The sequence below is a fragment of the Schistocerca piceifrons genome, chromosome 1, assembly GCF_021461385.2.
Source record: "Schistocerca piceifrons isolate TAMUIC-IGC-003096 chromosome 1, iqSchPice1.1, whole genome shotgun sequence".
NCBI classification, from domain to species: domain Eukaryota; kingdom Metazoa; phylum Arthropoda; class Insecta; order Orthoptera; family Acrididae; genus Schistocerca; species Schistocerca piceifrons.
The window spans coordinates 327066488-327087242 of NC_060138.1; the positions used below are offsets into that span (position 1 = coordinate 327066488).

At 38.7% G+C, this 20755-nt stretch overlaps 1 protein-coding gene across 6 annotated transcripts in view; it reads right to left on the minus strand.

The window, feature by feature from the left end:
• Positions 1-19757, minus strand: part of LOC124782689 (probable E3 ubiquitin-protein ligase MGRN1) — a 180477-nt gene extending 160720 nt beyond the window's left edge. For all 6 annotated transcript variants that reach the window (XM_047253962.1, XM_047253960.1, XM_047253966.1 and 3 more), the window contains exons 1-6: positions 19580-19757; positions 14959-15077; positions 14475-14716; positions 10603-10790; positions 2343-2500; positions 1824-1958 (exon numbers count right to left, since the gene is read on the minus strand). In XM_047253962.1, the coding sequence (XP_047109918.1) occupies positions 1824-1958; positions 2343-2500; positions 10603-10790; positions 14475-14716; positions 14959-15077; positions 19580-19667 (930 nt within the window). In that variant the 5' untranslated portion in view covers positions 19668-19757. The remainder of the gene's footprint in view (positions 1-1823; positions 1959-2342; positions 2501-10602; positions 10791-14474; positions 14717-14958; positions 15078-19579) is intronic.
• Between the last annotated feature and the right edge of the window lie 998 nt (positions 19758-20755).

The window sequence follows — 20755 nt, forward strand, 5'->3', positions numbered from 1 at the left end:
GTTATCTATCAGTGAGCTGCTATCCTTTACCACCCGAGTAGGAAAATCAATAACGGGTGTCAAATTGAAAGAACCGAGTAATACTTCAAGGTCATTTTTCCTATTACCCTCTTTCAGAGAATCTACATTGAAGTCCCCACAAATAATAATTTGCTTCCCTCTGTCTGACAGATAGCACAACAAGGAGTCCAAATTTTTCAGAAATAGATGAAAATTTCCTGATGGGGACCTATATACAGTTACAATTATAAATGTGCCTTTATTTAATTTAAGCTCACAGGCACATGCTTCTATATGTTTCTCTACACAAAACTTTTTTGTTTCTATACTTTTTGCACAATGATAACTTTTGACATATATGGCAACTCCTCCTTTCTCCATATTTTCTCTCATTACATGTGCAGAGAGCTTATATCCACTTACATTTACCTTATCCATATCAGTAACAATGTGATGCTCAGACAGGCATAGTATATCTATTTCATTCTCAGCTTCTAAATCTTCTAAACAAACCAGAAGCTCATCTACTTTATTCTTTAAACTCCCAATATTTTGATGAAATATACTTACATTATTTTTAATTATACTTTTATGAGAACCTTTCCTTATTCTAACATTTGCAGTACTCTCCTGTCTGAGTTTCTCATTGTGCTTAGGCCTAGTTCCTATACCAGTGGTCACATGGTGTTCAGAGAGGCAGATTATGTCAACTGGGTTGGGTGACTTTAATTCATCAATGCAATTACCTAGGACTGAGATACAACTTGGTGGAGATAAAATTTCTGGTAATTGGTGAAAATTTATAATTGATAGCTGTGATTGGTGATCAAATGTGCTAGAATTGTGCTGTTTAATTTCTTTCCTAAACTGAAGATTTGTTTCAATCCTGACCTCTCGTAGAACTTGACATCTTTCTGTCTTACCTATCCTAAAAAAGGTGCTGCTCCAACACCTGTAACCACTGGTATTTTACCATTCATGGCAGTGCCTCCCCCCCTTAAATTTCCTGCTATTACCCCAGCCAGTTTCCCCTTCCCTTTCCTGTTGAGATGTAGGCCGTGCCTGGTATAGTCCCACCTACTGAGATAATCAACAGGAACCACACCAATATGAGCCCCCGCACCCGACCCAAGCAGCCGTTCCAACTCCAAATTAACTCTCCCAACAGAAGAGTTCAAATGAGGCCGGTCATGGCGTCTCAGGACAGATACAAATTCAACATTGGTGTGTCTCGATGCCGACGCAATCTTTACCAGGTCACACTCTATACTGTACCCAGGATCTCTGTCGATGCTGTTCCCTGGCCCTCCCACAATAACCACGGTGCCTTCCCTGGTAAATCCTTTACAGAGTGAACCTAAATCCTCTGTCACCTGATCCAGACTAGCACTTGGTTTGAAAAAATTTGTGACCTGGTAAGTGCAAGTACATTTTCATCAATTAAGTCAATTAAATCTCTTCAGCCTAATGCAGTGATCAATGCGTCATTGGAGCATCAACTTTGTTTCACTACAATGCAGAGTGAAATCGATAATTCAGAACTTGTCAATACCAAGTGGAATAAAACTAATGTAAGTATTTAAATATCTCATTGATTTGCCTCATTGAGACAAATAACTAAATAAAAATAAAGGTTTTAGTAATTTATATCTTACACCTTTTACGTGTAGGGACTAGACACAGCTCATGATGACTAACAGTCATCCTTTTGGTTGGCCAGTATGGCTGTGGCAAGACCACGAGTACACTTGAAGAGGGAAGCACTCGCTGGAAGGGAATATCTCATGAGTTCTGGACTTGATTTAAAGTATGAGGGCACTTACCTGATAGCGGAGAGAATCTGCACAAGAGTTACAAAGACATAAATGTCTACAAGGTAAGATTAAAGTGTCTCTAACATCACACATACATATTACACATTCAGATCCATTATCTTCTGTGTCTTCATCTCCAGCTGCCTGAAAGAAAAAAGTGCCACTTACATGAAATTACAGTGTATTAAGTGCCCCCCCCCCCTCAAAAAAAAGCTTAACATAAAAAGAATTATCTGTTGCCTTCTAAACAGTGACATAAATACTTCCTATTGCAGATTTTATTAAAAGTCTAACTGTAGCATTCCATAGCATCCACTATTAACTGCTATTAGTAAACTACTTACTACTATTTGCTAGTTGTTAATCTTATCACGTATTTGCAGTAAACTTATTTCTTTGATATACATTAAATATGATATAATGAACTGTGTGTATAATTTTTAAATCAAAACCTCTTTTCACACTTTGTATATAATCTTAAAAAGATAATTTTATTCTTGTAGTTGAGCAGTGAACAATGATACAGACCTTTGCAGTGTCATTATTTTTGTTTTCAATTCCATATATTTCTTGCAATAGGTAACATAGGCCATCAACATACAGCTTTTGCTTGAGTGCTTTCAAAACATATGTGCCATCTGAATGGTGATCTACAACAGCTATTGTTGTGTGTGATTGATGTGGTTCTGTAAAACAAAATTTTAGTAGAAATGTTAGTCAGGGTGCAATAACATAACATTCCTGGCTATCATCTGAAATACAAATGTCACAGAAAGGACACAACTCTTAGTGAATATTTGGAATGATTCCCTTCAACTTACTAAAATGGCATTGGAACTCCACATCTATCAAAATACAACATATTACAATTATAAGTGCTAAGAAGAAAATAATAATATACACATTTTGAAAAGAGTAATTTTGCTCTAATGCCACAGTGAGTTCATATAGTCAGATACACCATTTTTATCCCTGCCAGTGTGAGTATGAATCAATCATTCTTCCCACTGATAGCATCTCAGTCTGCTTCTTTTAAACTCTCAAGAACTTGCATTTTCTTGCTGACATTAATGTAGTTCAATGTTTGCTTTGAGTATGCCTAGCAATCTTAAAGATATTTACATTCCATAACTAGAGTAACCAGTAATCATTATACATGTTGTTGTTGTATCCCCCCTCCCCAAGAGGTACTCTATCACTATTACTGTCTCGACTGTTAAAAATGGTAATTAAATAGTTTTCAGTTTGTTAAGGAAACAAATACTGTCAAAACTCCTTTTTTGGATAAGGTATTTTTTATTTTCTGGATCCTCTAGTAGCATGCTATGCTACTGTGTCACAGAAATTTCACTATATACCAGCAAAAACAAAAAATTAATTGCATAACTTCATTTTTTCAAGGTGATAAGCAAAACTTTATGACCAGCAAAACAGACCTAGAAATCACACAACCAGACTAAAAATTGGAGAAGAGATTAAGTTCCTAAATTACTACTTTTATGAGAAAAGTAGCAAATCAGCTTCCAAAAATCGTCTACACCATCCACATTTGTTAACTGTTGTGCTTCTTATATAAGAAGAAAGACAGTGAACAAGCATTTTTTTGTTCTTTCAGGAAAACCTGATATTTCAACTTTTATTGTAATCACATCAAAAGGTAAAACCTGGCCAATACTGTTTCCATGCGAGACAAAACAGGAACTGTGCTGCTCAACCACAAACACATAACACCTTTACAACTATATCACCTGTCAAATGTACTAACTTAAGACCGTTAGCTGGAGTAGACAGAAGGTATGCACTAGCAAAACAACATCTAAATTGTCCAACAGTGCAGCATATGCATTTCTCTGTATACTGCAGTGTCATGAGCATGATGGAAATCACTATATGCATAATTATTACTGTCATCTGCATAGTGATGATGATGATGACGATGATGATGACTGGGGTTTTCAAGACTCAACCTATTAGTCTTTTTATCCTCGTAATCAATTAACCAATAAGAGAGTTTTATGAGAAGTGTAGAGACAGTTGTGTCTAGAGTTGTGACACTGTCACAAAAAATGACTTACTGAGAACAGTGGATTGAGGGTACTGATAAATAGGACATAAGACATGCACAGATGAAGGTAGAGAAGATAAAGATTAATCTAGCGTAAGAGCTGGTGTGGAATATGTACCCCACCACTACCCTCTCTGTAGCGATACCTGGAAAGGACACCAAAAGAATGGAACAAGTTCTTCAAAAAATGGAAAATCCAGGATGGAATGTAACAATTTTATGAGAAGCAAAGTTGCTACTCATCATATAGCGGAGATGCTGAGTCGCAGATAGGCACAACAAAAAGACAACACTCACAATTATAGCTTTCAGCCATTAAGGCCTTTGTCAACAATACTCTCTCTCTCTCTCTCTCTCTCTCTCTCTCTCTCTCTCTCAAGCAAATGCAACTCACACACACGACTGCGGCCTCAGGCAACTAAAAATCACACTGCAAGCAGCAGCATCAGTGCATGATGGGAGTGGTGACTGGGTGGGGGTAAGGAGGATGCTGGAGAATGGAGGAGGAGGGATAGTATGGTGGGTGTGGCAGACAGCGAAGTGCTGCAGTTTAGGCTGTGGGCAGCAGAGAGGTGGGGAGGGGGAGGGGAGTAGTAGTGGAAAAGAAGAGAAACAAAAAGAATGGGTGTGGTGGTGGAATGACAGCTGTGTAATGCTGGAATGGGAACAGGGAAAGGGCTGGATGGGTGAGGACAGTGACCAACAAGTGTATTATCAGTGATAAGGACAAATAGGGATTACATAAATTTCAAGTATTGGGAGGTAAGATTTGGAGTTTATGTCTGGGCCTGGGTAGAGTTATTTCGGGACCATCCACGGGCTAAAACGAGCAGCAGGAGTGATCCCCTTCCCAACTCCACCTCGTAAGTCAACTATAAAAATGAGAGTATTAAATCAAGGAGTAATATCTACTTTCCCACACTATCAACTAGGACCTGTAGTAGTATCTCATAAAGATATAAAGTACGCTTTACCTCAGGTGAGTCTGCACATGGGTATGCAATGTGATGACTATCAGTGTCACGCCTCAGGTGTGCTGAGGAAGATTCTCTCGCTACAGAATGTAGTCATATGTGAGGTAAGTATAATCAATAGGGATTTCACATAAGATTACATCTTCTGTTTGAGAGGAGAAAAGTGCCATCTTCCATTTCAATGATAGAAGCTTTTATCATTAGAAGTTTTTTGAGTCAGATGTTGATCACCCATTATTTTTCCCATTTTTGTATGATACACTGTCTGATATGTGTCCATAAGTTGGCTTTTGGAATTTGTTGGCAAAAGGTCCATCAAGGAGGCTTCCTTACCTAATGTACCAGAACAACCATTGTCAGAAATGGCTCTGAGCACTATGGGACTTAACATCTGTGGTCATCAGTCCCCTAGAACTTAGAACTACTTAAACCTAACTAACCTAAGGACGTCACACACATCCATGCCCGAGGCAGGATTCGAACCTGCAACCGTAGCACTCGCGCGGTTCCGGACGGAAGCGCCTAGAACCGCTCGGCCACCGCGGCCGGCCTGTCAGAAATGCCTATATGGGCCAGTGTCCAGAGGAATACCATGGGGTTCCAGCACTGTCAAGGTCATATAAAAGTTTGGAAATGGTGGACACCAACAGATGAATAAGAGAGTAATTTTCAATCACCTTCAAACTACTAAGAGAGTCAATGCACTGGAGAATGTTTTCGACAGGCTGAAGTTTTATGTGTGTAAGAGCGCTTTGTGCTATCACTAATTTCACTGTGCACACTGCATACCGTGAAAAGGTGGTGTTGTTCACAAACATTTGTATCAATAAATGCATAGCTGACTTTCTCATCATCCTTGGAGAGAGCACTATATATCAGGCTAAAGATTGCACAGCCACAGAGGACTAAACAGAAACTATGGTGATGATTATTAGGATTTATGTGAACCTTAATGCCATGCCGGAGGCCCACTCATATTACATGTTGAGAAATACACCATGATGAGAGGAAAAAGAGCTCCCGATGAATGTCTTTTACTATTATTGTTACTGTTCTCACTGTTTTCAAATGATTCAAACAACTAAAGATGTTGAGGATCCAGAAAAGTGTACATAACAGGGATATTCTAGTCTATAATAAATCCTAAGAACATAATTTAAGAGTTGTTGGAAGTGTCTCTTTACTAGTGGAATACCAGCTTCCACAAGGAGACTCATGTGGAAAGCTGCAGTCGATAGGTGGACTCAACTGTGGTGCACAGGGTCTAGTACACCTATAAGAGAAAGCGCTGCTGACCTGTATGTTACCGGCAAAATTTTACTAGAACCTGCGCAGACTGCTCCCTAAAATCATTTCTAAGGAGCCATAGGGAGTTTAATTTATACACATTGGTCATCCTGTGGGTGGGTGGACTGAGGTCTGTAGAAGTCCATGACTGGGAGTTCCTTTCACCAAGCCTCCCAACTAGATGTTGTAATTGAAATATTCAAAGAAAATTTAGTCTTATTTCAAATAGGTACCGAAACATGCAGTGACAGTTGCTAACAGCTTCAATCCACCTTGGTATGTTGGTGAAAATGCATGTAGATGGTAGGAATAAAACATCATCTGAAATTATATGAACATTATTCTGAGCCATTAGTTCAGGATCCCACAGAAAGTGTAAATTATGGTAATGAGGTATTTAGCCTGTTAACAACAAGCAATCATGAGTAAAGAGTCATAATGGATGCAGGGATTAGTGGCCACAAGATAGTCATAGTGAGACTAAATAACATAACAGCCAGACTGTATGCCAATTAAGTCCTTTCTGGAGTATGCTAATGATATAGCTCCATTTTTAGCAGTAACACATAACCACTTGCTCAACAAAAGCTCTACATCTAAAAACTGAGTAGTTGCACAGGTTGTATTGATGCACTTGGAAGAAAATAGAAATAATGTGCTGAATTATAGATTCATATAACTGACGTCAATTTGCAGTAGGATTTTGGAACATATACTGTGTTTGAACATTATGAAATACTTCAAAGAAAATGATCTATTGACATAGAGTCAGAACAGATTCATAAAACATTATTCTTGTGAAACATAACTGGCTCTTCATTCACAAGAAGTAATAAATGTTATCAACAGGATATCTCAAGTTGATTCTGTACTTCTAGATTCCCAGAATGTTTTTGGCTTCATTCCTCACAACCAGCTTCTAATCAAATTGTGTGGCTATGGTGAATTGTCCCAAGTGTAGGGTTGGATTTCTTGTCAGTAAGGCCACAGTCTGCAGTAACGGACAGTAAGTCATCTAGTGAAACAGAAGTGATATCTGGAGTTCCCCAAATAAATGTTATGGGCTCTCTGCTGGTTCTAATCTATATAAACAATTCAGGAGACAATCTGAGCAGACCTCTTAGATTGTCTGCAGATGTGCTTTTGTTTACCCTCTAGTAAAGTCATCAGAAGATCAAAATTATTTAGTCAAGATACCTTTATGATACGAAAAGTGGCACACTGATAATAAACAACAAAAAAAGTGTGAACTCCTCAACATAGTAAATAAAAAAATCCTTTAAATCACATAAATTTAAAGGTTGTTGATTCAACAAGTACTTAGAAATTACGATTATGAAAAACTTAAATTGGAACCATCACACAGAAAATGTTGTGGGCAAGGTGAATCAAAAACTGTTGTTTTACTGTAGAATGCTTAGAAAATCCAACAAATCTACTAAAGACACTGCCTACACTACACTCATCCACCCTCTTCTGGAATACTGCTGAGTGATAGACGATCCTTACCAAATACGATTAACAGAAGATGTTGAAAAAGTTCTTTTGTATTAGGGGAGAGAGTGTCGTGGACATGATAAGAAAGTTGGCAAAAAAACAAAGGTGTTTTTCGTTGCGGTGAGATCTTTCCACAAAACATCAGTCACCCAACTTTCTCCTCTGAATGCAACGATGATTTGTAGACTCCCACCTATATTGGGAGAAATGACCATTATAATAAAACATGATAAATCTTTGTTTCTACATAAAATATTTAACTATATTGCGAAAAGTTGCTACTCACCATATAGTGGAGATGTTGTGTCGCACATAAGCACAACAAAAAGAGTCACAAATAATTATTTTCCATCCTGGATATTAAATAAAGATTTTGGTGTTTATTTTTACAGGTGCTATTCACGAGTGGAGTGGCAAAGATATAGTCTTAAAAAGTTCTACGAAACCTTGGCCAAGCACTTAAGTGTGATTTGCAGAGTACTCATGCAGATGTAGCTGTAAATTTTGTGGACAAAAAACTATAATCATCATCACTGACCCATACCCATGTCTTCTGAAGGGTTGCATGAAGACGACATTCTGCTGAGTTAGTGACAGACAACTCCAGCAATAAATTTGGTTCCGCAATGGCACCAATTTGATTTACGGTAAATGTGAAGAGAGTAGTGCGAAGAGAGTAGTGCTCAAGACTGAACCCTAAGAATCCTGTACCAGCTCCTACTAGGTATAGGATTTTTTAATAAAAATTGGTAGACTGCCTCAGAAGCCCCCTCCAGGTAACATAATTAAGAGATGGTGACACAGCACTGTATTGTGTGCATTTCATATGTCAAGGAAGACCACTATCATGTGCTGACAAAGTATGAAAGTCTCCTTGACAGCAGATGCCAGTCATAAAAATAGGTCAGTTGTGGATCTGAAACTTTGAGATCCACACTGAAATGGTGAAAGCCCTTGTTCCTACGCACCAACAGAGTCTGTTTGGATAAAGTCACATTAAGCTGATTTGAGCGTAGTCATATATATTGTGTATTGTTTGCAAGTCTTTATCTGTTGGGTGAATCTCCACTATATGGTGAGTAGCAACTTTCCTTCTCATAATATTGTTAATATTAACTTTTGATTTTCATGATTGTGAAATGTTAGTAATTTTACAAATACAATGGACGTGATGCATTAAATATAGACTTGAGCTTGGAGTTACTATAGCCGCCATCTTCTTCTTCTTCTTCTTCTTCTTCTCCTCCTCCTCCTCCTCCTCCTCCTCCTGCTCCTCCTCCTACTCGTTAAAAAAAATGGAAAATAAGTAAGACTTTCGTCCGAATTTTCCTTAAAGGTACTGAACTCTGAATCCTGAAGTCCAGGTTTCAATCCACTGTTGGTCCTACAATTTTTTCTTTCAATAATTGCTTCCTTCACTTCTGGTAAATTTCAACTTGCACTATTATTTACATTAAATTGGAAGTTCTTTATAACTAACTGGTAAGTCAGTTCAAAGTTCAGAAGGCAAGGGCATACTACCTACAATAGGACCATGGCTATACTCCATTTGGTGAAACAAGATCTCTGAAATTAGAGTATCAGCTTTCAAGTATGAGGTGCAAAAGACTATCATTAGTACTGCTTAAAAGCCAAAGTCATCTGTAACTGTGATGTTGTCATAGAAAAGTAAACAAAATCATGATGTCTGATTAGTTGGGGTAGGCATGTGAAGCTAAGGCCACTTTGAACTACCTGGGATCTTTTTTTGCCATACAAAGAATAGCAGTTTATTGCAGTACTCAAACCAGGCTTAGAGTTGAGGGATAGCTGTACCAGGACCAATTACATAGTAATTGATCTTCTTGTATTTCATTCCTGTATTGAAATTTATAAGGGGATGAAATAGAAAATTTCTCCACTCATATAAAGCACTGCTTTCATTCCAATGTACTGCACAGTTTTTAGTTCCTTTCCAATTTGATAATATATAAATTTATGAGCCCGTATGTTTCTAAACCAGAAGGAAAGCCCATTGTTGTTAATTAGATGGCATAATAACTACAAACAAGAAATGCTACACACAAAATGTTGTCTTAGAAAGACGAGTGTGTCAAAATGGATGTCTGCTTATCATATCTAGGAACAAGTACAACAACAAATGCCACTGAGTAAATACATCTGTAACACTACTAAAACCAATTAAAGGAGACGACAGATAATGACAGTTTCACACTAATAAAACAACCAATTTTTTCCCAAGAATAAAGCTGACCATGTTGTGGCACAACATGCTCAGTTTCAATGGCTGTTTCACAACCCAAGCCATCTAGATCCCCTCCGCAACTAGCTTCTCTAAACTGTGCAGTTGGGAATTATTCTTACAACACATCCTCCACTCCCATAATCGTACTGGCATCGATCTCGGGTAACACGCTGTCTCCACACCCTCCACCCTACAGTTTCCCCTTCCTCTGTCCTGTCAGCCCCTCCCAATTCATATCCCCACACTGCCTTCAGCATGTGCCACTTACTACTGGCAGCTAGGATTATGCCAGCCCATATAGCTGTTCCCCTCCCTCCCGCAATCCTCCTGGATGTCTCCCTTCGAGCCAATAGCCGTCCAACCCCAGTCCATCTCTCTGCCTCCCATTTCCCTGTCCCTATACCCACCCCATCCAACTCTACTCTCACCACAACCAGTCCACCTGCTATAAATTAGCATTGGCACCATTAATTTAGCTGGCACCGTGTACAAGCATATCTGTGTGTGTGCGCATGCGTGCATATGTGTGTCTGTTTTGCTCCAGCCAGTCAAAGGATAACTCCAAAAGCTAGCATGTTTTCTATCTTTTTCATGTGCCTGTCAACAATTTGATGCTTCTGCTTTTCAGTGAGTGGTCGCCTTTAATCCTAAAATATTTCATTTCTACGTCAACTTCCCTACAATATTAAAATAACATTTTGTTAAGTATTATGTAATTACCATCACTCCCATCTTCTGCGACACAATGAATTGCAATTGGAATAATTTCTTTGTCAGTGTTGTATGTAAGTTCTTCATCCGAATAACAGCTGGGGTCAAATACATGAGTTGCTTGGCTGAACAATTGGTTGCTTCCACGTTTGTAATGAAATGTTTCTGAATTCATTCCTGGGTTCCGAGGATGAAAACTGGAAAAATAATATCAGACAATTATGTTTACTAATTTTTTTTCACTTCAATAAGTATGAAAAATCAAACATACTGAGCTGACACAAAATGTAAAAATAACAGTGTACTATCTACAAATGAATTACATTTTTTTAAAAAATTTAAACATTTAATTTCATTTAACATGGTCCAATATTATAATTCAAACAAACTTTTCATTCTATATTGGTAAGAAGAACTGCTTCCCAGTAAGCATGCTCCTTTGCAAGTGTTTGACATGTGATAAATATGTTTCAGGTGCAATAGCTGAAAGTTACGACAAATCAGTATCACTCCACAGTATGTTTATATACTCTTAAACATACACCTACAAACTCTGAAAACACGTGCTAGGAGCGAGTCATTGTGATAAGACCATTCTAGAGCATTTGTATAAAATGCAGGGATGACTATCTTTAAGTAGGAAGGAAGACCAGGTATTAAAGTACCTTCAACGATTGATTTATTAGAGGCAGGCAAAAAGTTAAGATTGGATAAGAATGGGGAAGGAGACTGATTATGTTCTTTCAAAAGGATCCACCCCAGCATTACCTTTATGTGACTTAGGGAAACAACAGGAAACCTATAACTAGATGGTCCCCACTTCTCTCAAATGTAGGTACAGTGTTGTAAGCACTGTGCCATCTCAGCCCGTATCAGTTTAAGGCAATACAGAAGTTCACACGTGTTGGTAAAATCATTATTCTCATGAACAGAAACAAAATTTTACATGCAAGCTGATATCATGATGATAAGAGCAACTGCAAATGTAATGGCCAAATTATGCACGGAAGCAAAATCAATGTAGGCCACCGATAAAATTCTACTGTGAAGAGAACAAAATATGTTTGAAATAACAGTTGACACAAATAATGCCTCATCAAGACAGTTGATCATGTCTGTCTAGTTTACATTAGAAATGCTTTGCTATACTCATTTGGCATGGACCGGTTCCAGAAATGACCTCCCCTTTGGTAACCCTAAATTCAAGCATACAGTATTAAGGGCCTTAAAATTGTAACACTGATATTCACAATTTTTTTGAAATATGTTAAGAAAAAAATAATAAAAATTAGATATTTCCAAAATCCTGTTATCATTTATGGAAGCACTGTACACTTCTGGGCTCTATGTGGCTAATAGTCATCACCATCTATTCTAAATATTCAAATGTGATAAGCACAATCCCTCCACAACAAAAGCCACAATATATACCCTAGTCCAGATTCTAGCCATCAAAGGGCTTCCCTAAATACAATATCGGACAATAGGCCCCCATTCATGGCAAAAGCTTTCACATAATTCTGCACATCAAATGATATAAAACACCTTCATAGAACACCATTTTACCCATTCTCCAATGGTGCTGTGCAGTGGATAGTGGAATGTTTGAACAGCAAACTTTGAATGCAGTGGGAGCCACCATTGCAACAGCCACACTCACACTGTTCCTGAACACCTACAGGACCACCTCTATCAAGGATTATAGCTTGATGGAGCTCTTCCACGGGAGACAACTGCAAATGCTAATTCATCTCCTGGCAAGCCCAATTCGGCACTTGGACCGATACCACTAGAAACAGCAGTCAGGCACATTTGTACAGAGCAAAGGACATAGGGGCACCAGCAATGGTGATAAATACTCACAAGCAGCTCTTCACGTTGAGTCGACACACCAAAGGGTTTGGAGCACCATGTACAAACCGTGTCTGTGCCTACAACTGCAGTAGCACCAGTGGTACACCCTGAAGTAGAAAGCCTATCACTGCCAGTCCCACAAACTCCCAGATACAACCTGCACCCAAGGAAACCAGTGGCAGTTTCATTGGACAGAGGTTTCTGTGTTCTCATAAGCTACAGCCGATGATGCCCACATTGTTGTGTCCCAGCACGATGCCAGGTGTTTCCAGTCTCTAACACCAGCCGCTGGGAGTAAGTGCTGGAACACCAACCCAGCAAGTAGGTTTATGTGCCAAGGCACCAAGTACACACTAGTTCACCTTCGAAAAGATCATCCAGGATGTTCTGGTCTTACATGTTCATTTCAGGGGGGAGGGATCTAATATGCTAACCCGAGACTTTTGGTGCTTAGTGGAGATGTTACATCTGTGAGCGCTAGCATACGCAGCTGAAGTGTCACACACCATTCTGCCAGCCACCTGGAGCTCGCGGCTGCCTTAGATGTTCCATTGTGCAGCATGTAAGGAACTCAGTGGTATACTCGCTTTGCTACTGCCTCACTGTCACAATGCACCATTGGTTGTTGGTCTCATTTTTCACTATGTATCATGTTGTCTGTCTCTCTCTCTCTCTCTCTCTCTCTCTCTCTCTCTTTCTCTAGATTACTTGTTAGAGTTTTTTTATCTGCAGTGCCATCTCCAATTGTCCTTTTCCTCATTGTTTGTCTTCTCTGTATCCACTCGGTGATCCAATGTTGATGGCTCCAGATCATTTGATCTGGCCTCATCAGATTTCTTTAGTCATTCTCGACATTTGGCCCAATTTCAATTTCAGACACTGTCAGTCATAGGGTTATAATGAGAAATGAAAGACTATGAAAAATGCTGTCCAAATATTTCAAAACATCAACATTTATTTGGACAAAAAATATATACATACCAACATGTCAAACAATATTTACAAGGAACTACATAGTACCTCTTTATATTTTTTTTTCTTGGTTGCTATTTAACTGCCAGGGGGAAAAAATAACTGATTTTTTCTCCCTCAACAAGAGACTCTTCTTCATTGATGAAACAATGTTCATTAAGAAAAGCTTTTTTTACCCAGGTCTCATCAACACCAGAGCACAAATCAAATGTGCACTGTAAAGAGAAATGCAACAGCCTTCACTCTCTGCTGTAGAAGATACAGCTCTTGCAGCTATTGGCTCTAAGCTGTGATCTCGTCCCAGCAACAATGTAATCATGTGCACAGACACCAAAACAGACCATTTTAAAAATCTCCTCATTTTGTGATCAATATCCCAGCAACAACTTGGGCGCCTCTGTGGCACCGTGATCACTTCCCGACTATCACCACTCATGCTGATTCAACTTTTCTGGAGGAGGGAGGCATGGGGCAGCATGTGATAAAAGCCATCAACAATATAAAAGAGTACATCTCATCTCAACAAGGCACGTCTGGTGATGTGTAGGGGTTGCCTTCATTCTGCAGCTGATACCAAAGCAGCCACATTTTGTCCCTAGTATGTGATCACTCACGTGATCACCTGAAATAGTAAAAAGGCCAACCAAATGTTGTTTGTGTGCTAGTTTAATTCATCAGTCATTCACTATGGCGTTCTACTGACCATCTGTTTGTATGCCAATTTATGGTATAACCTGATTCTGATAGTGCTTTTCACTTCTTACAATATGTGTTCAATGCTATTGTTGAATATTGTTTGTTTTCTTTCACATTTTCACCTTATTGTTTCTAGACAACAACTTATGTTGACCAATAAACAATGTTGATATGACAGTACAGTGATAAAATAAATTTTATGCACATTTAGATATAGCTGTTTTGTTAGTAATTTTTTTTCATTACGGAATGCTGGTACAGAAAAATATGAGTATGTATTACAAAATTCTGTTGGCATGTACCATACATAAATGTTAGGGGTACCTAATTACGAAAGACAAAATACTCAAAGTACTCACACTATGCCATTTGGTGTTACTTCTTCTGTACAGAAGTAATAGATAGTTATGGCACACCTTGTATCACAATCAAAAGTAAATTCTATGTTGAAAAGGGATGATTTTGCTGCTTCAATATCTACATCCCCACATTTACCAATACTTTCTGGAGAACGTACAAATCGAAGAGATTCTTTGCGGATGTTCACCAAGCACTTCAGAGTTTTTGTTGGTTCATTGGCTTGTGGAGGTGGATATGGAAACTACAAAGCAAATATTTCTGTTAATGGGCAATATACTATAGTGCAATTAATACTACAACACATATGATGTTGCCCAAACAAGAATAGAACAAGTATTGTTATCAATACCATTAAAAACAATTTTTTCAAGCTATTTTAGCAAATAAATCATTTATTTCATTTTATTTCTTTGTTATAAGCACTCATGCAAAAAGTAATAGTTGACAAAAGTATGAGATTGCCAAACACAGTGGCCTACTTACAGGTGTTGGTTTGCTGCCAAGGAAATTCAAATCTGCATTTTCTCCAAACAGATAAGCTTCTGGCTGAGGAGTGTCAAATCTTTCTCCACCCATTATGAAGTGACTGCCAAAATAATTACCTACAAAACATTGCTCATTAGAAACAACTAATTTTGAAAACAATATATGAAGTCAACTTTCCAGTGAGAATAAACACATTACATATAAACAATCTGTTAGGTGGGAAAGGTTAGGGCAAGAACAAACTACAGGATTGTTTACGAATTTACTGTGATGTCTCCTTGAACATTTTAGGGTAATAATGGAGAAGTAAAATTAAGGCATGTAACATGAGTAGCCTCTTATTCTCAATCAGCTCATTTGTTTGATTTTATTTCCTTTTTATAAGCACTCACACAAAAAGTCTTGTCTGATGATCACAGAGGATTAAGGCATTTTTCTGTTAGTAACTGTAACAGTTTGTGATATTGTTAAAATGACTGCTGATGTGTCAATTCCCACTGTAGTATATGTGCAATGATAAATTCATACTTCACTTTCCAGCAGAAACACAGTTGTAAGTATGTGCAAGGAAAATGCACTTGTTCTTGTACACTAAACAACAAAGTTCCGTACATAATGTCTGTTGTGTCTACCTGACTCTCATCAGCCATACCCTTCTGGGTATTCAGAGTGAAGTGGGCTAGTTAAGTTTCACATAGCTATTGCAATATATGTTAGTTTTGGCAGAGTAAGGAAGGAAAGTGTGTCAGAGTTTACAGCCCATCAATTTTACAAATGGAACACTTCCTTAGATGGACAAAGATAGTAAAGCAGTCGTGCCAAAGGAACTATGCCAGCTTTCACCTTCACTGATTTACAAAAATCATGGAAATCTTAACCAGAAATGCAAACAGATACTTATCCCAAACACAAGTTCAATGCTTTATACGTAGAAGCCTCTACCTACAATGTAATAGCTTCATGACTGACACAAATTAGTGGTAGGCAATAGTGTTGCTAGCTAGTACACAGCATGCGACATGTTCATGCAATCGATATAAATCATCTTGTGTCATGCTTTTCCCCTCTACCTTGTATAACTCAACTCAATTATAAAGTCTCGGCATGTAAGAACAAAACAAGCATGTAGAAACTGAAAAAGAGCTATGTTTGACTGATTTCTGGCTTCTATCACCCACTGGAATGTCCATTCACAAAGCTACTTTAACTGAAGTACACAAACTCACATGGCAATTTCAGGAGAAAAGTTGCTTAGCTTAACGAAATCTCATGTCTAACAATGAAGATACTCCACAATTCTAGCATGAACTGACACTTATATCACTGCTTGAACAGTGCAGGGAAAACAAGTTCTAGAAGTGTAGCCATCTCCATTGCACATTTTCTATAAAGTTAAACACAAATATGTGCTTGAGAGGGATGCCTTGTTTTTGTCTTAACTTTTTTCTTTTTAATACAGTTATTTCTATGACTTTCATATTTATTAGTCTGCCACCTGGATTACAAAAGCTATGTCAAGCTTCAGAGCAATGGAGTCATTTGGTAACAACATGGGACTTGCATAAAAAGTGGCAAAGACAAAGAAAAATACTTTGCAAATGTACACCACATCGGTGACAGCGTTTCAAAGCTTCTGTACCAAGGAGACATCAAGACACTGAAGCGTAATAACAACATAACCAGAAATCTGCTATGCTCGATTAAAGCTTTTTCTGATAAACTGACAGCTAATGGCAGAGTAAGACAACACATGGCTCAACAACAATAACAAGGAGTCACTTGAAGCTTTCAAAATTGATAGTCAGCTTTGGCCCATGACAACGATACCGTTGCCTATGACATCATATATGGACAGTATTTGTAAGTTTCTATGTGAGAAGAAGGCGGTTCGACACGGGTGCATGGCTTGAAGTGGTACTCTCGTGATAAATTTTGATGTCAGTGAAATTATTCAGGATGGCTACTCAAACCTGAAGCAGGGGGGAGGGGGGAGAGGGAGAGGGAGGGAGAGGGAGGGAGGGAGAGAGGGAGAGGGAGAGGGAGAGGGAGAGAGAGAGAGAGAGAGAGAGAGAGAGAGAGAGAGAGAGAGAGAGAGAGAGAGAGAGGGAGAGGAAGAGGGAGAGGGAGAGGGAGAGGGAGAGGGAGAGGGAGAGGGAGAGGGAGAGGGAGAGGGAGAGGGAGAGGGAGAGGGAGAGGGGGAGAGAGAGAGAGAGAGAGAGGGAGAGAGAGAGAGAGAGAGAGTGTATCCCTAAGAAAACCACTTGAGAGTAGGAAACTTGTGTCAAGAAGATCCTGATTAATTAATGGTGAGCTGAGAGGGGGTGGGAATCATACCACAATGATGACCTTTCTTTCCTCTCAGCTGAGCTACATACCAGCCACAAGCAGTAGTTTGACTGCAGTTTTTAAACACTGATAATTTATGTGGAATAATGTTCATATAATTAACACACTTCAAGATAATAAATATTTTTACAACTGATGATTTACAAAACTCAATAAAATCCAATTTCAATGCTAGATTAAAAATGCAGAATTCCCTGTGATTTTATCAAATTCCTAAAATTCCCTAACATTTCCATGATTTTTCCAGATAAAATCTAATTCTCTAATAATTCCAAGTTTTTCAGAAGAATCACGACCCTGTTGTTATTTGTAAAACATTATTGTGAGTGCTGGTTGTGTGGTGGATCCAACAGTGAAATTTAACAGCCATATGTTGATGGGGGAGAAGGAAGGAAGGGTGATTAGAGTTTAACGTCCCATCAGGAATGCAGTCATTTGAGAAGGAGCACAAGCTCAGATTACAAAAGGATGGGAAAGGAAATTGCCAGTGCCTTTCTCAAAGGAATCATCCCAGCATCTTCCTGGAGCAATTTAGGGAAATCAGGGAAAACCTAAAACTGGATGGCCAGATGGGATTTGAACCACTGTTCTCCCAAATTCAAGTCATTTGCTAACCACCACTCCACCTTGTTCAATATAGAACAGATGTGTGATATGCGTAGCATCATAACTTCCTTTCAGAAGTATGCTGTACTTGTGGGATGTGCTAAATGTCAAAAATGTAGAGATCCTATGGAAATTACTATAGTGGGTCCTTCCTGTATCAGTGACAGTTTTGTATTGCACAATCAGAGGGACAAACCATGGTGATTGATGGTAGGCAGGGAACCGGACTGCATAAATCTAGGAAGGTAACCACCATTATTGTCAATCTGACTTATTATTTTTGTTTCTTCTCATCTGTGTAGTTTTGTGTCCACTAGAAAAGAAGTGACTGATCATTCAGTTATTTATTGGTTGGAAAGTTATGAAGTAGGAAGTTTTATGTTTTTTACGTATTTTCTGGTTATTGCTTTTTACTGGAGAAGAAGATTTTCAGTTTTCTTTTTTTTTTTTTGGGGGGGGGGGGGGTAAGTACAAGTGCTTGTTTTGGAGGAAGTACTGAGGGAATATTTGGCTTATTTGTGAATATTGCTTTTTCATGGATGGTAGGTATGTAATTTGATTTTAATAGACTTTTTTATTAATTTGATCATTTTGAGGCTGAGGAGATATATTTGTAAAGTGTGTGTCTGACCGAAACTCCTAAATGCTCCTGGGTGTCCCATTAGTTATCTATATCAAATATATTTCTAATGAGAAAATTGTCACTGTTGTTGTTTATTTCTCCCTTACTCCCTCCTGAGTACTTCTATATTCTGTGTTGACCGGGCTCCATACCTAGTGAGCATGATAAATTTGAGATATCAACAACAACTTATTGTAACGAATTTTGTGTAACAAGGTGGCTGTTCAAGGACTCATGTCAACCGATGGATTCTGTAATGGGCAAGGATCTGTTATCTTCTTGATTCAACCACAATGAAGTCAAAGTATTTACATTGTACTTTTGAATATCTTCATAAACTAACAAATTCATTTAACTTTGAACATAATGCAACACTACAGTGTTTCAATTCGTTAACACCTTCATAATAATTTCAAGGATTAGCCCACTGTGAAAACGAATGCGTCATATTAATTTACCACTGTATAAATAAGGAAAGTGTGGAGAAGGTGTTTTCTTATGTCTTGAAAAGACAACCTACTTGCGGAAAGGATATGATGGAGGCATACCAGGGAAACTCGTTTTTTTGCAGAAAAATTCACCTAGCTGAAAACAAATCATTGAATTGAAGCCAAAGTGCATGTAACAAAGTTCACGTGACAAACTTTACAAGAATTCAAATTTAACGTCACCATACTGGGAAAGATACATAAGGGAGTACATGGTACTGTCAACGATACGGCATCGAAAAGAATTACTTGAAACAGTGGAAAGTTGGAGATAACTGCAACGTGACCATACATCCAAATATAAGGCAATAAGTGTAACATTATTCGAAGTTTTCGGGAGTCTGGTAGTAATCATCAACGTAGTATATGCACATTCTGAATCTACAGCGTAACACATGTCTACACTATAATTTGTCTACTTGCGATTCAAACCTTAACAGCTGGTTTTAACAATAACTCCTGCTATTGCACATCAACATGACAACAAGTTAGCGCAAACAGATTATTTGTAGATGTTTCGTACACATTCACCACGATAAGTAATTTTTCACTTCACCTGATCTAGGTGGGTATTTATATGCGTGATTCGATACAATATCAACTTCTTCAACGCCTGCATGTTGTCTACTCGTAAATGCTCCCATCACGACTGTTGTAACTATATCCCTACAAACAATAAACACAAATTTTCAATGTGTTACACCACTGTGCATACCAAAACGTCAAATTATGTCAACAATAAATCAAAGTTAATATAATTTGTGGTTGTACCAAAGATCTTGTACCAATCGATGCTTGCGCAGTATATTTTCTACCTGCGTGCACTCCGGCTGTACGCCATTCTATTCGTTGCTCTGGATCTTTGGTTAGCAACGAAATAAACAACGCTGTTTTTCCGATCGCTCTCAAGAATATTGAGAAAGGGTGATTCATTATTAACACTTCGACTCTAGTGTTGCTTGCAGTGAAAAACTTTTCGACGAGTGGTAACAACAAATTGTTGCATGCAGTTACGGCAGCCGCGCTGTGCCGTCGTTTGTGCTTCGAGCGGCGGCTGGCACCGATTCCATCAGGTGTTTCATGGAACTGTTATCAAGTTTTTTTTAGTGTAATCTACTGGATATTTTACCTACAAACAGTTCGCAACAAGATTCAAAGCATCGTCGCTGAGAGATTTCTCTCAGCGGCTATTTTTAAAATGGAAACTAATGACGAAATCCCAGTCGGCACCGGCCAAGGGTCGGCTATCGCTTTGCATACGAGTCACAACATCGAGACTCTCATGTCGCACCCTCCTTCATCAGTGTTAATTACAAATAAGCATCAACTCGGTGCCATCGAAATGTGCTCACAAGATCACTGTCCTCAGAATGATCAGATGGAGATGGATCAACATTCACCAAGTACAGCTGGCTTGTCGCAGTGTCTGACAAACAACACCCAGCGACAAAAGGCAAGACACCGATCACCATCACACCAACAGGCAGCAGCTCCTGACGCAAATGTTCCACCGGCCGCTGTGGCCGAGCAATTCTAGGTGATTCAGTCCGGAACCGCGCGACTGCTACGGTCGCAGGTTCGAATCCTGCCTCGGGCATGGATGTGTGTGATATCCTTAGGTAGGTTAGGTTTAAGTAGTTCTGAGTTCTGGGGGGCTGATGACATCAGACGTTAAGTCCCATAGTGTTCAGAGCCCTTTGACCCATTTGAGCAAATGTCCGAAGAAGGCAAA